General features: G+C 34.3%; 5 protein-coding genes across 6 annotated transcripts; 2 read left to right on the forward strand and 3 right to left on the reverse strand.

Moving 5' to 3' along the window:
* Positions 1-1837: 1837 nt before the first annotated feature.
* Positions 1838-6059, reverse strand: LOC105208375 (importin-13). 2 transcript variants are annotated; one of them, XM_011178166.3, is made up of 11 exons: positions 5614-6058; positions 5367-5534; positions 5165-5314; positions 4922-5100; positions 4170-4857; positions 3518-4117; positions 3244-3447; positions 3040-3177; positions 2877-2969; positions 2336-2802; positions 1838-2272 (listed from the first exon to the last, which is right to left on the reverse strand). In XM_011178166.3, exons 1-11 carry the CDS (start codon positions 5767-5769, stop codon positions 2188-2190), a joined length of 2928 nt encoding a protein of 975 aa, XP_011176468.1. In that variant the 5' UTR covers positions 5770-6058; the 3' UTR covers positions 1838-2187. The 2 variants fall into 2 exon arrangements, with proteins under 2 accessions (XP_011176468.1, XP_054092172.1); XM_054236197.1 differs by lacking the exon at positions 5367-5534 and having other exon boundaries at positions 5614-6059.
* A 295-nt stretch (positions 6060-6354) lies between these two features.
* On the forward strand, positions 6355-8106 carry LOC105208373 (AP-1 complex subunit mu-1). The gene is made up of 3 exons (XM_011178163.3): positions 6355-6756; positions 6821-7475; positions 7540-8106. Exons 1-3 carry the CDS (start codon positions 6590-6592, stop codon positions 7996-7998), a joined length of 1281 nt encoding a protein of 426 aa, XP_011176465.1. The 5' UTR covers positions 6355-6589; the 3' UTR covers positions 7999-8106.
* A 100-nt stretch (positions 8107-8206) lies between these two features.
* Positions 8207-10631, reverse strand: LOC105208374 (2-oxoisovalerate dehydrogenase subunit alpha, mitochondrial). The gene is made up of 6 exons (XM_011178165.3): positions 10613-10631; positions 10129-10216; positions 9540-10074; positions 9300-9465; positions 9043-9246; positions 8207-8977 (listed from the first exon to the last, which is right to left on the reverse strand). The coding sequence occupies exons 2-6, from the start codon at positions 10198-10200 to the stop codon at positions 8635-8637; spliced, it is 1320 nt and encodes a 439-aa protein (XP_011176467.1). The 5' UTR covers positions 10201-10216; positions 10613-10631; the 3' UTR covers positions 8207-8634.
* Positions 10632-10725: 94 nt separating this feature from the next.
* On the forward strand, positions 10726-12891 carry LOC105208372 (probable tRNA (uracil-O(2)-)-methyltransferase). The gene is made up of 3 exons (XM_011178162.3): positions 10726-11307; positions 11370-11671; positions 11734-12891. Exons 1-3 carry the CDS (start codon positions 10956-10958, stop codon positions 12823-12825), a joined length of 1746 nt encoding a protein of 581 aa, XP_011176464.2. The 5' UTR covers positions 10726-10955; the 3' UTR covers positions 12826-12891.
* A 147-nt stretch (positions 12892-13038) lies between these two features.
* LOC105208371 (RNA-binding protein with serine-rich domain 1-B) lies at positions 13039-14776 on the reverse strand. Its single transcript, XM_011178161.3, has 3 exons — positions 14616-14776; positions 14354-14527; positions 13039-14294 (listed from the first exon to the last, which is right to left on the reverse strand). Coding segments are annotated over exons 1-3 (1188 nt in total). The 5' UTR covers positions 14618-14776; the 3' UTR covers positions 13039-13282.
* Positions 14777-16053: the final 1277 nt, after the last annotated feature.

Here is a 16053-nt window from a genome sequence, read left to right on the forward strand (position 1 = left end):
GTCTCAAGTTTCCTTCGAAAAAAATCATCAGAATTTGCCTATCAATCTTCTTTTCCATTCATATTTTATGGGGTCAAGATGTGGAGTTTGTGGAGGTCACTCCATTTCATACACTTTATTCGTCTGGATTTTGCGACTTCTGTTGGAAGACTCACTTAAGTAGTGTTTCCCATTTAGCATGTGGCATCATTACATATTAAACAATGATTGAATTTCCAAGACGTTTGTTTCGTGGTCATCTAATATAACACTCGACATCACTTCCTACCCAACTAAATTTGGACTCGTCAGTAAAAAGAACAGTTATCCAGACGATTTGGAGGTCAATAACTGAGTAAATCAGCATCATTCAGGCGACGAGTGACCACTCGATCAGATTGGTAACTCAAGCTCCTTTACCAATTGCGGAGAGCTTTTAAGTTTAAACTTTCTGACCTCTCGTGCAACTTTGCTATCAGTTCTTTATTTTTTGGTCGGCCTCCACCATGTACTAATGCAAGGCTATTGTTCTTTGTATAGTTCGAAATTATTAGTGAAATTGAAGACTGGTGATTTTTTTATTTTCTAGAAACTGTTTTGAGAGCTGTGACGTCCTTTTGGAGTGAGGCAAAATATATACAAATTTCATGTCACGTTGTTTGTCCGGGATTGGCGCCTGAACTACTGAACCGATTTTAATGGAATTTTGCACACGTCTGCTCTTTGGTCCAACTTAAAATAAAGGATAGTTTATATTTCAAATTTTAATCGAAATATCCATCCGCCTGCCCATTCGGCCATTTGGTTAAGCGATAAATTGTAATTAAACCTAGATATCTTAATAAAACTTCGTACACGTTACAATTAGCAATATGAGCTTGTATTGTAGATAGGTAAAACCGGACAAATACAAAAAATAAAAAAGAAATTAAGAAAAAATAAGACTTTTGCAACAGATATTTACACCACGAAAGGAATTAGGATTTATACATTTTTAGGTAAGTGGTCGTGGTCACAGCTTAACATCAGTCTGTCAGGCCAGCCATTTGGTAAAGCGATTATTTGATCTCGATATCCTAATATAACTTAGCCCAAACTTAAACATTGATACTATGAGAAGGTTGGTATTCTTGATGGCCAAAACCGGACTTCTGCAACAACTAAATAATAGTAATTCACCAAAAGAAATCAAATAGTTAACCAGAATAGAATTTAACCTTATCCATAGCACTGCATGGCCCGGCCACTAGTATAATATATAATGAAAAGTATCATTTGAATTTCTACCCAACTTATATAATTATTTTATTGCTATTTCAAGTAATGTAGATATAATAATTTTGATTTATACAATAAATATTTACTAATATAACGCTATTAATGATGAAAATATGTGCTAATATTATTAAATAAATTATTAGTCAAAAAGTTAATTACGTTCGCATATATATGTTATATTGAACGTGTTTTACGTTATTATTGATTCGAAAAGAAATTATATCTACTATCACATTTTCCACATTATACATATTTCCGTACATGTATGTATGTATTCCAAAGAAATTATAAATATATTAAGTTTTGCAAACACGATCCATATTTGATATAACCACCGTTTTTCGATTTATATCGCTTATATATTTTGTGTCTTGTTGTATTTGGTAAGACACTCGAACATTTCCATAATTTCTTGTCACTAAATTAATGGGAGGGAAATCTATTAGTTTGCATTCTTGTTTAATTGTTATATATAATAGCTTTAAGATTTTATGGAACTTACTGGGCACATAAAATAACAAATTTACTTATCAACTAAAAATATTTAGGATTTCATAATTGAGCAATAATATACATATGATAAAACTACAATTTCTCAAATTTTTATTTAGTGGTTTTGTAATAAATTTCACAATAAAATTTATGGTATTTATGTAACATAAACAAAATAAACTCGTTGTGGTTATTTTGAAATATATTTTTGTAACTCTAAAATTAAACAAAGCAACGCAACTCTAAGTCGGTGTTCCGCACAACACCTACCCAATACCATTTAAAATACGGGGACGCAGAACAAACTCGCATGTCAACACTACATCAAACATTGACCGTGAGTGAACTTATTGTTCTATTAACATAGTTTGGCAATAAGGGATTACACTCCTATATTTAATTGTTATTTTTTTAATTTTTTTTTTTTTTTTGGTGTTTCTATTGAAATTTATCAGTTAGGCCTCGGGATTTTACTGCAAAATCACTGAGATGTTTCTGCAACAAGCGTCTGTTGACCTTTTCTCTAAAAGAAAATTACATTGGAAATCGTAATTCATTCATTTCATTCCTTTCATTTTTTCCTTACCTTATAATCAACGTAACGAATTTAGATTTCTCAGCTTCGTCGACGAGTTGTGTGGGATAGTTTGGTACCAACATAACTGACTTCAGCCAAGCAACTAATTCGGCTGGATATTTTTTATTGGTTGCCATAAAAATATCGGCAAATTTTTCCACTTGCTGCCGAGGAGCAATACAACCAACACATAACACAGCAGTGCGAATAATTTCCTCGCCAGCATTAAGGACTGCTTGCGTCATACTCGGATAATTACGTGACTGCAGAATAAAATGCGACAAAAACTGCACACCGGTGCGTATAGGACCATTTTCTGGTAAGGTCATTGCTTTCAACGCATAGTATATTAACCTATCAAAAGCAATCGCTTTGTCATCCAGGGCTTGTGGCAACTTTTTGATGATCTGCATGAGGCATGCATAAAACACTTCAATTGTGTCGGCGATATTCGAGAAAGCGTTCTCCGGCGTGGACTATCGGAGGGAAATTAATTTATATAAAAATATATATTTGCGTATAGTTTACTGTTTGTTCAAGTTTAACTCACTTCGAATAATTTGAAACTGTGTAGCACGAGTTCAACTAGAAGTTGTTGCATCAATGATTTACATCCCTCGTCCTTATAAAATATTATTATAGCCTTTAATAATAAATAAACAAAATATGAGATCAAAAAACAATCATTAGAGCTCCAATGGGAAAATAGTTACCGTTTTGGATATTTCCAATGTTGGTGCACAGCAACGTGTTTGGAAAATAGCGACAATAAAGCAACAGAGGTCTTGCAACATAGGCCGAAAACTAGATTTGAGATTAACAATTGCATGTTGCAATGCAGTACAAGCCGTCTAAATTGAATATATTGATTACAAATATTTATTATTTTTATAATATATGTACCAATAATTATTTACCTCAAGCACATCTATTTCTTCCACCCAAAGTTCAGCTATTTGCCGAAATATTGGCATTGTTTTTTGCATTACAATCAAAACGGGTTGAATATTTTCTAGATCTTCGATATTATCATCTTCATCCAAGTCCGTGTTGAGCGAGGAAAATAAGGTTGATATCATATTCAGTCGGAAAATTGTGCGTATTCGTGTTGCTGGTGTTTTCTTTAAAAAAAAAAAAAAAAAAGAAAACTTAGAAATTTTTCCTAAATTGGATTACAATGTTCATTCTTACGCAATCATTTTGACAAATGGTCTGCAATTCCTCGAAACACGGGCCTACTATAATATCTAAATAGTTGGGTATATTAGAGGCTGGAAGTAAACTCATTAGTTTTCCAATGCTATACATTAAACGCACACAATCAGAATTTTTCATTTGGCCTGAAATTAACGAAGTATGGCAAGCATTTAGAAGTGGTTCAGCGTATGGCTTCATTTGTAGTTGGCAATCACAACAGAGCTCTTTAAGGCCTAAAGTAGCTTGAGCAGACATATTGGAATTTAGTCCTCGCACTAACAATTCAATTGCGGGGGGTATATAGGTCGGATTTTCTTTTAACCACTGGCAGTAAGAGCCAACTGTCTCCAAAGCAGTGCCGAGCAGCTTTTCATTCATTTTATTGTAGGGAATTTCTGAGAGAACACGCATCAGTTTTGGTATCTGCTTTAGTTCTTCACCTGCGAAATGTTCTGCTACCGATTGGAATGAATAAATGCAAGCCTCAAGTTTGGTCCATTGTGTCGGATTATTTTGCAACTCAGCAATAGTCTCATCAAGTACTGCAGCCAGTATGTCAAGTATATATTCATGCAAAACATCATAACAATACATCTAAAATGGTATTTATAAATGATAATCCCAACTATTTTATTAGAATACTTACAAATGTATCTGATATGTCTTGACGATAACAACGAAAACTTTCCAAATCATCCGATGTCCATTTCTCAATAGAATTTTCATCTGGTTGTTCCGATTTATGTACTAATATGCGAGTCAAATGTGCATACAATGGTTTTATATATTCCCAACATTTTATGCGTTCCTCTTCATTGTGCATAGCAAAAACCTCATCTTGTAGCAAATACCAAAACCCCATAGCCATGCTGCTACAAGACTCCTCCACTGGATATATTCCCGGTTTATCCGTACATTGCAAAATCTCATTAACAAGACGACCATAGAGATCAGAAAGATCTGGATCTGTAGTTGTTATTCCACTCAACAGAAGTTGTGAGTGCCTTTCCACGGATGATACAAAGAGTGTGTAAATATTAACTACTATATCCTCGTTATTGTTATCACGTTTCCATTCCATTTTTGTGATTTCGCATAGCGAGTCCAAAAACATTCGGATTAGTATAAATGCCGTCTTAGGGTAGGAATGAGAATCTGGTTGAATAATTATGCTAAGTAAAGTTTTTAGGCACGTCTCGGCTAATTCATTTTCATCAGCAGACATACATCCATCCCCATCCGATTCTTGAATACAAGGCCAGTAGCATTTATTCGTTAATTTAAGCAATATTGCCGTAATGTTCTGACAATTTTCAATGGAAAATCCAATATGTCTGAATAAGAAGTATTTAGATTATGTAAACATTAATTAAGAAAATAGTTAACAAATTTACTTACTTTACCCAAGTACCAACACATTTAACAGCTCTTGTCATATTACTAAAACATTCACTATCCCATTCGCGTTCTAATTGCATTTTCAAATAAGCTTCTGTTGTCTCCATCACGAGTGGAGCACGTTTTGCTACCTCAGCTCGCAATGTTGTTCTTTTTACCGACGTGAAAATTGCTTGCATCTATTTGAAAAAATCTTTAATGAATATTAATGTCGCATATTATCTTAAACATAATAAACCCAACTTCTTCTGGTATAGCCTGAAGAACCTCTAACATAATCCATAATTGCATTTCTTTGTTGACGTTCGGTATTTGCTCATTCTGAAAGGTGTTTATGACATCCTCTATTGCGGTCGACCATTCTCCGAGCATATGCACAATAAAAGCGCTGAGCTGTAGAAAAGTGTTATTAAAAAGGATATTAAAACATTTAAAAAGAACTTACAGCTATACACAATCGATTAAGAACTAGTTTTGGACCACAAGCGAACTGTATAATTTTTTCCAAAATTTTCTGTTTTAGTTCATCATGATTTTCCCGAGGTACCTCATGCCAATACTTCATTAGTTTAGAATGTAATGTAACAGCCCCAAAGAATTGAACTTCTTGACTCTTAAAAATAAATATTTTTTAACTTTGTAATACTGTTAATAGACAAAAAGTAATTTTTATAATTGAGCACATTTTTCACCTTGCCAAGTTCCATTAGCTGCCATGAAAATTGCCACGCTTGTGGACTTGTTTGAGCTTTAGTAAGCCAGTCATGTGTTATGGCTTGCTCTTGTGAAGTTGAACGGTAAAAGACTACAACTGCCTCCTCCAAGCGTGAGATATCAATTGATTCCATATTTTTATTAATCCAGCGCTACAAGTTATCTACTTTGTGTGATATTAAGGTTTTGGATATTTCAAATACACTTCTATAAGCGAAGGGTGTTGTCGCGAATAACTTCGCCCCCTCCTTACTACCAAATATTTTTTTATTTTATCTCTTTACACAAATTAAAAGCATTTATATATTTTCCTCATCAATTACTAACACTTTATCGAATTCTAAGATTATATATAAAACCACATAGAAAAATGCTGAAGCGGCCTTAAAACTTATTGACACTATCAAACTGAATATATTTTTCTAGTAAGAACACCCATTCACAATAAATGTGTTGTACGATAAATGATGCCAGCCCGTACAAAAAAGAATCAGACTAATTTTAACATTTTTGAAAAATTAGTTAAAGTTTATGTGATACAGATTTTAGAACCCTGAATTAATTGGAATGCGTAAATATACGTATGAAAAGTTAAATATGTCAGAGGATAACTTTATAGATTTATGTAATACTTTAGCTTTTTGTTTTTCAAAATATTTTTATATGAATAATATATTTCATAGTATGGCAATGTATAATTAACTATGAATGACAAGCGATTTGACAGGTGATTTTCGTCATCAGTGCAACCTGTGTGGCACCTTAATGAAAATTTTTGGTGTTGATTTAATTTGCACAAATCCTTAAAATTTGTGTAAAATTGCTTATCGGAATCAAAGCAAGATAGAGTGAGGACGGAAGTAATTATTGTGTAGATTTATTGTAAATTCAAAGCTTCTACTTAGTTTTATCGACGTTTTTATTTGTGAGTTTTCTTGAAAAAAAGGTGAGATAATGTCGTCTTCGGCAATATATGTTTTGGATGTCAAAGGTAAAGTATTGATATCTCGTAATTATCGAGGGGATACAATGGACATGGCCGCTATTGACAAGTTCATGCCACTATTAATGGAACGTGAAGAAGAGGGTCTGATTACCCCCATATTGCAGACTGCTGATCAGTAAGTACAGAATAATTATTTCTTATAATTATTATCGAATTAAGTAATTTTAAAATTTTTCCAGCACCTTTGCGTACATTAAGACGAACAACCTGTATATTGTTTCAACTACACCACGCAACAAGAATGTTAATATTGCATTGGTTTTTGTTTTTCTGCATAAAATAGCGCAAGTTTTTGTAGAATATTTTAAAGAACTAGAAGAAGAGTCAATACGTGATAATTTTGTAATTATTTATGAACTACTTGATGAGTTGATTGATTTTGGATACCCACAGACAACTGATTCGAAAATACTACAGGAATATATCACACAAGAAGGACATAAACTGGAACTCCAACCCCGCCCTCCTCTAGCGGTTACCAATGCAGTTTCTTGGCGCTCGGAAGGTATTAAATACCGTAAAAATGAAGTATTTCTTGATGTGATAGAATCCGTCAATCTCTTGGCCAACGCCAATGGGAATGTATTACGAAGTGAAATAGTAGGAGCCATAAAAATGCGAGTATATTTGTCTGGAATGCCAGAATTACGATTGGGATTGAATGATAAAGTATTATTTGAAAGTACCGGTCGCGGCAAATCAAAGTCAGTTGAATTGGAAGATGTGAAATTTCACCAATGTGTTCGTTTATCTCGATTCGAAAATGACCGCACTATATCATTTATTCCACCCGATGGAGAATTTGAATTGATGTCTTATCGCCTTAATACACATGTAAGTGGACTATAACTCTCTACTTTGTCACAAGCACTGATTGTCTCATTCTGTTATGGTATAGGTAAAACCTTTGATTTGGATTGAATCTGTTATTGAACGGCACGTTCACTCCCGTGTCGAATACATGATAAAGGCCAAATCGCAATTTAAGCGACGCTCGACTGCAAACAACGTCGAAATTGTCATTCCTGTTCCCGCAGATGCAGACTCTCCTAAATTTAAAACAACTATTGGTAGTTGCAAATATGCTCCAGAGCAAAACGCCATAATATGGACTATTAAATCATTTCCTGGCGGTAAGGAGTATTTAATGCGTGCACATTTTGGATTGCCAAGCGTTGAAAGCGAAGACAATAATGAAGGGAAACCCCCAATACAGGTTCGTTTTGAAATTCCTTACTTTACAACATCGGGCATTCAAGTACGGTATTTGAAAATAATTGAGAAAAGCGGTTATCAGGCGTTACCTTGGGTACGCTATATTACACAAAACGGCGACTACCAACTTCGTACTAATTAACGTCTTAACGAAGGAAATACAGATATGTAAACATTACTGTAGTTTAAGCAAATCAAATTATTGCAGTTAAAGGTTTAATGAAGAGTTTACTATTAAATATTAAACATATTGCACGCATTTTTCGTTTCCGAAAATTTGTAGAAATTTGTAATAAAAAATATCCATTCCATACAACTAAAGTTCTATCCCACAATGACATTATAAAACATTCAGATTAAAAGGCGTTCTTTATTGTTTATTTGACATATTAAAACACAGATAAACCAGGATTTAATTAAAAAATTTTACACGCATGATACAATATACATTACTTTAATATTACGTAATCAAAAATCGAAAAATATTTTATTTTTTCCTATTTGCCAACTTTAGTGGCATTGTGTTTTTGTTAACACAAAGGTAAGTTTTCGGTTTAATTTCTTAAAATTAATAAATGCACTTTGAATATCACATGCTTTGTGATAACAGTTCCAATCTACCACCAAAGACTATTCAAATCAACTTTAAAACACTCGTATACCATGCTAGATTATGGTCCAGAGGTTATTGTGAAAATAACAATAACAAGAAAATAAATGTGTAAGCTAATGAAAGGCGCAATAGTTCGGTTAAAACAACGATCATAGGTTGGACATGTTACGCCTTAAAGCTTTTTACAGGATAGTGGTTCCTATGTGTATTGATGTGAGCTTCCAATTCTTTCATTTGTTCTCTCAAATGTGGAGGTATTTCCGAGTAAACACCCTCGAACATTTCTTTCCAGTTGGGTTTCGGTTTTTTTTCTGATATACTAATTTGTTTCAAAACTTGTTTCCGTACGTCTTTTACAAACTCTTTTTCCTCGTTTTCATTAAACCATCCTTTTCGAACCATGTAACTCTTTAGTTTTGATAAAGGATGTTCTTTTGAATTCCAAACTTCAACTTCATCAGCAGATCTGTAAGCGGTACTATCATCTGATGTCGAATGGTGTCCAACACTTTAAGTAAATTAAAAACAAAAATCAAGTAAGCAAGTAATGCATGAATGCATAATATACTTTACCGATATGCCATAGCCTCAAAAACAATTGGTTTATTTTCACGAATTACATATTCACGAGCCAATTTCATAGCATTGTAAACAGCGAATACATCTGTGCCATCAACACGTATCGTTGCCATGCCGTAACCATGAGCACGAGCTGCTATTCCATCTCCATTGTATTGTTCGTGCGAAGGGGTAGAAATTGCAAATCCATTATTGCGGCTGAAAATATTATATTCATTCAAATGCCATCAACTATATATAGTTTAAAATACCAAAACATAATAACTGGACATTCCAGCGTTGCTGCAAAGTTAAAAGCTGCATGAGCATCACCTTCGGATGCTGCACCTTCTCCGAAATAACACACCACACAAGCATCATTATTGGGACGTAACTTCATAGCATATGCTGCACCAACAGCTTGTGGCATTTGAGTTGCTATGCAGTCAAAATTATTAAAAAATATTAGTTAGAAATATTCAGCAGTTCTATTCTGCAAAAACATAACATACACAAAGGGCTGGATATAGTAACAAAATTAAGTTCTTTGCTTCCATAATGTACTGGCATTTGTTTGCCACGGCCTTTATCATCACAGTTGCCATAGCATTGGTCAATGAATTGGTCGATGCGAAAGCCACGCCAAACTAAGACTCCAGCTTCTCTGTATTGACCATATATCAAATCCCGCATTTCTAAAGCAGCTGCACTTCCAATATGCGACGCTTCTTCCCCAAAATTCGTCATGTAGAACGAAATGCGTCCCTGACGTTGAGACTCGTATAAAATTTTGTCCATAGTGTTAAGTAGGACCATATCATTAAACATCTTTTGCACTACTTCCTTGCTTAACTGAGGATCTTGAGATTCATCGGCTATGTATCCGTCACTATCCATGACCCGGTAGATAGGAATGGCATCATAGTCAGTATGTTCAATCAATTTTAAATTGGAAACAAACGGCGCTTTAGCACCAGGGAATTGTGAAGGATCATCAGTTTTAGTAGTGCTACTATATCTCTTATGAATGTGGGAAATATCTAAGGACTGTATAAAAAATAGTACAATATATTTTTCTCAGTGGACATTTTTCTGACTCACCATTAATCGTTTCACCATCGCAGCGTTGCTGGTACGAGCGAAATTTTTTAACGTCTGTCGAATTAGGGACATAACGGATAGTTGATTTCTAAATGACAAATAGTAAAAAACACGATGAAAGGATAGAATAAAATTTACGAATATCCAAGGATGTAAATATATTGACAGTGTCAACAATTACATAAGAGTATTCGGACAAAGTTGCTAGTTCACAATAGCACGTGAAGACAATGTTGTTCTTAAATATGAGTGATATTGTTTATATTTTTTAAATCTTTTCATATCTAATATTGAGTTAAAATATGTGTATAATACATTAATAATACAAATATCAGAAATTATGCTGGTAATGTCGGACAGATATTCTTGATAACAAAGTTGAAATGATACGAAACTCTTCTGCTAGACTGTGTTCAAACGAGAAACACAGAACACATATTATTAATTTTGAGTATATATTATTATATATATCTTATCTATGCACTTTTTTATCCAATATAATGATTTTTTTATCCTAAACCTGAAATCACTAAAATCACAATTGTAAAAAGTCAAAAATTATATAACGGGTTGTAAGGGACCCAATAACATACCTGTTTGTACCGCCACTAAAATCATGGTTATGTCAAAATAATGTGTTGAACTATATAAATTTGTTTATATTCGTAAAACACCTATAATTGAAAGGTTTCTTCAAAGAAATTCATATTCAAATTCATGTATTAGTAAATAATGAAGAAAATAATTTAGGATTATTATTTTTTTTTTAATCCCGAAAATCGAATATATGTCGTGGTATTTGTGCAAGACACCAAACGTATATTGAAATGGAGCATTTTATTACTGAAAAGCAATTTTGGACTGGAATTGTTATATTGATAAGAAATTACAACGCAGTTAATAAAAATATATTTGCATGTGTAATACATAAAGTGTTGAAAGTAAAGAAGGGAATTGCACATTTCTCCAAAACAGATTACTCTCAATTTAGTGATTTTCTTGAACTTGGAAAAAATGAGGATACATTGGTTTCTGATAGTTCTGAAGTGGATCTAATCCACGCACTTTGTAGTGTAGAAGAGAATAAAAGTTTAGGAGATGAATGTGAGGGCTTTCTAATATTATGTAAATTTTTGTCTAAAAAATTACAGAAGGATATCGAAGCTGTGGTTAATATTGGTACGTAATTTAATATATATTCATAGCAATGAACTATTATAAAATATACAAATATCATTCAGATTTACTGATTAAAAAATACACATGTCGATTTATGTCGTGCGAAGATTTGGATGATTATGCTGTTAAATTTGGTAACAACCACTTAACAGTGGATATACTCACTCAACGTAGTACCTCAGATAAAAGTAAGCGATGGTCTGATTTTATTTTAAAACCGAAACTAGTGAAGTGGTGTACAAGCCCAACTTTGGATTCAGTTGAGGAAACCCAACACACAAAATCCTTACAGTTGGTAGACTTGGAACGTTACAATGAACTTTACAAGATGCTCAAGTCCAAATACGCTGAAAAAACATTGAATGTGAGAAAGTAAACAAGTCGCTAAAAATATCCCCTTATTTTATAATATAAATTTATTTCTAGATTTGGAGCAAAGCAAAAGAATCTACTGATCCTCTAAAATATATTTACGAAGACCTGGCGATAGCTGCTTATTTGATTTGTTTATGGCAGCGTGTCGGATCCCCGATTGGTTTTGCCGATCTCGGATGTGGAAATGGTTTATTAGTATATATACTCTCTGAAGAGGGCTACAATGGTTATGGTTACGATGTGCGACGACGAAAAATTTGGGCTTGTTATTCACATTCCACAAGATTAATTGAACAAACAATAGAACCTCTATCATTTAAACTCCCAGAAGATGTGGATTGGTTGATTGGTAATCATTCTGATGAATTATCCCCATGGATACCTGTTTTAAGCGCTACTAGTAGCTTTCAAATGCGTTTCTTTCTACTTCCATGCTGTGCATATGAATTTTCTGGTGCAAAGTTTCAACGTCGCAATACGGGTATAAGTATATATCAAGATTTTTATGCATATTTAAATGTAATTTCACAAAATTGTGGTTTTATAACGTTAAAAGATCGTTTGAAAATACCGAGTACAAAACGATTAGCTTTAATTGGAATTGATCGTTCGTATGCATCGAATTTAAATGAAAAACAAATACAGCACATCGCAAATTTTGTTGAAGAAGAGCGAATTAAATATGGAAACAACATATCACTTTTGGATATAAAATTACGTGACCCACACGAAAAAGTCCGAAATTGCACCCAAATCAATAAAAAAATTATAGATGCTTTAATTTTAAAAATATTCCATCAGCTATTGTCTCCCGCCAATAACACAATAAAAACAAATAACAATAAAATTGGTAGATGGCAATCTGGTGTCCGTTTACCTATGAGAGACATTGCACATAATTTATCTAAAAGTGATCTGCAAAGTATCAAAGCTGAATGCGGGGGTATTAAAACTTTATTACGAAATAAACATGAAATATTTGAGTTTCATAGTGGAGACTTAATTGGAATAAGGAGGCCAAAAGCTTACGCCCCTCATACTCAATACAATCGACAAACAATTAAGAAACGGCCATGTTTTTTTCACGTACATCACCCAGATGGTTGTCCTTTATCGGCCGAAGTATGCACATTTATACATTAAAATGTTCCCTTTTTAATTAAGGTGTACATCAAACGGATGTATATTTAAATTACTTTTAAATCAAAGGTTCAAGTTCTGATGTACAATCTAAATTTTGGTTACACATTTAGAAATTATAAATACGATTTTTGTTACATTTCTTGGCAATAACTTAGTTAAAAGTTTCTTAAGCTGTCACTGTTTATAGATGATATATTGAACATACATAGTAGATATTGAATAAAAATGTTTATATGTATTCTTGAAATTCTGAGTACTATAATTCCAAACAAACATACGCAATTTTAATTTTGTATTAATAATCAAATGGGCGATTTATGACCTAAACAGCAAATTAAATATATTAAAAAAGTAAGAACAAGTTATAAATCAAGAATGTTTCCTTCTTGATTGCCGAGTGTGTTTTCTTTAAAAATTGAATTGTAACTTGTTTCTTAGTACGTCCATTCATTATAAGTTAACGAGAACTGCCTGAGCTATTACTACGTCTGCGACGGCGAATTGGTGAACGGGATCGGCGCCGTGGCGAACGTCTACCACGCTGGGGTGAGCGCCTTCCGCGGTTATTGAATCTATTAAATTGAGGCGGTGAACGCCACCTGCCTACCGGACGTCGCATTATGGGCGACGGACGTCTAACGGGTGCACGTACTTTTGGTGTTAACACCGGTGACACAGTAACCTCTTGACCATCGATTTGTCCGCCATCCATCTGCTTCATGGCAGCTTCACATTCCTCTGCTGTCGCATATTCAACATATGCAATACCCCGTCCAAATGAAGGGTGATAACGATCCGTTGGGAATTCTACATTTTTTACCTCTCCGAAGCAACTGAATATTTCAACAACATGTTCTTTTGTAACATTGCGAGTTAATCGTCCAACATGTATTCGAGTAGGTTTCGGTGTAGTTGAACGTGAGCGCGAGCGGTCACGTCGTTTCGTTGCAGGACTGCGCTCACCTGAACTGCGTACACGACGTCGTGGAGAACGTGAGCCTGAACGAGAACGCGATCGACGTTCACGCTCGCGATCTTTAGATCGTTCACGTTTAACATTGGGAACATCTCCAACTCCTCCGCCTCGATCATTTGACGGGCGTCGAACTCGTTCCTTGGATCGAGAACGTGATCGTCGACGATCTCGTTCATTTCGCTCTCTGTCTCTATCTCGGTCGCGCTCATTACGCTCACGGTCGCGTTCCCTGTCACGATCTCGTTCTTTAGAACGGGAATTGTCTTTACGTGCCTTACTTGTGTCGCGCGGAGATTTGGAACGACGCGGCGAACGGGAACCACTCTTACGTGCTGTATTTGAGTTACCTGCTCCACCGCGACGTCTATTATTTGCACTGCGATCAGAATCACTTGAAGATGAAGTAGAAGATGATGATGAACCGCTAGAACTTGAAGAACTCGAACGGGAACCTGAACCGGAAGTGGTTCTCGAAGAACTGCTATCTGACGAACTGGTAATAAATGAGAATTTATTTTTTTATTAATATGTCCTAATATCTACGAAACTCACCTCCCGCTGCTATCGCTACTAGAAGATGCCGATCCTCGCCTCCTGCGGTCACGTTCGCGTCCACGGTTAGAATTAGATGAGGAGCTTACTTTTGGCTTAACATCTTTTGTCGAGGACTCTTTTCCGTCCTTTCCATCTTTTTCCACTCCGGCAGATGGCGAGCGCTCATGAGCCCTATTTAATGGATGAGATATTGCAAATAAATTTTGTTTGTTGTATTTTATTACAACGCAAAGAAACGTTTGTTGTATTTTACACTTACATGTTATTTATTGAAATAAAAAACTTTAATCTCTATCCCAACTATATCGAGAATAATTTACCGAGTAGCAAAATTTTTTTCAGTAAAATGGCTACAACCAATACACTACAACTTCGCGTTTGTTTGACGTTTTGGTAACCGGTATAAGTGCGAAAAAGATAGCAATGGCTATTATTTCGATTTCGAACACGTGGTATGGCATTGCCAGATAACAGATATTTTTCGAATAATGGACCAAATTATTTCTTAATATTAAAATATATTTTCAATTCATTATTAATTATGAACAAACAAGTTTAGGATAGGTTTTATAAAACTCATCGGCGCTGCTCGTCAATAAAAAAAAAAAAACAACAAAGTTATCTAATTGAATTCGTACAGGAGAGTGCAGCCAAATTTTGTTTTTCATATGTAATATACTATTCACAACGGTGAAAACGTCTCAAAGGACAAAAATGACAGTACAAATATATATGTTTGTTGTTTTTACTTTGAAACACATTTTAATTTATTAAAGCATAGACGCATCTTGAAACAAAGGGATACAAAATATTTTTGTGCAGATTTAAGTATTTCTCCACCTAATAAAATGTTCAGTACTATTGCGCATGATTAAGGTTACATTTTAGCGCAGGCATGCACCATAAGTGCTACCTGTCTGTTTGAATTACAGGATGTTGCGTTCCTCTCGCTTCTCTATAACGCTTAGCCAATCGATGACAGCTATTATATTGGTCACTTTTCTGCTCGCTAACTTTAGTCGCTGCTCGCTTATTATGTAAAAGTCACAACAAAGTTATCCATCTAGTTGAATTCGTGCAGGAGAGTATGCGAATACCTCATTAAAAATTCTATCGCCGGCTGAGTTAGTGCTACCAAATTTTAGTTGTTATCGATTGGCTAAGCGTTATAGAAAAAAATATTTTTGTCACTTTGTTTCCATGCCTTACGTTCTAGTATTTAATAAATTTATATTGTCCTTTTTGAAAATAATTTGTGCTTTGAGCCATTCTTACCATTGTGATTGGGCTACATAAGTAAAAAAAAATTTGGTTGCAAACAGCAAGCGGCGATGGTATTTTTAATGAAGTAACCGCATACTCTCTTGCACGAATTCAGCTGGATAACTTTGTTGATGTTTTCACTTGGAACATTTCTGAGCGAGCATAACGAGCAGAGAAGCGACTAATCGATTACAGCTCTTCTTTTACATATTTGGATCATTCACACTGGTCAAAATGGCTCAAAAGACAAATTGTTGTTAACAAGACCTATACAAATACATCTTTTTTAATTGTTTTGAAATAAATTATCATTAAAGCATGGACACTGATAGAAACTAAAAGGTATAAACAAATTTTGCGCATATTTAAGTAATAGAAACAGTGAAACACTACAATGGATATTTTAGGCTGGTTGAACCACAAGTGCTGTCAGA

Source organism: Zeugodacus cucurbitae, chromosome 2 (genome assembly GCF_028554725.1).
Source record: "Zeugodacus cucurbitae isolate PBARC_wt_2022May chromosome 2, idZeuCucr1.2, whole genome shotgun sequence".
Lineage (NCBI taxonomy): Eukaryota > Metazoa > Arthropoda > Insecta > Diptera > Tephritidae > Zeugodacus > Zeugodacus cucurbitae.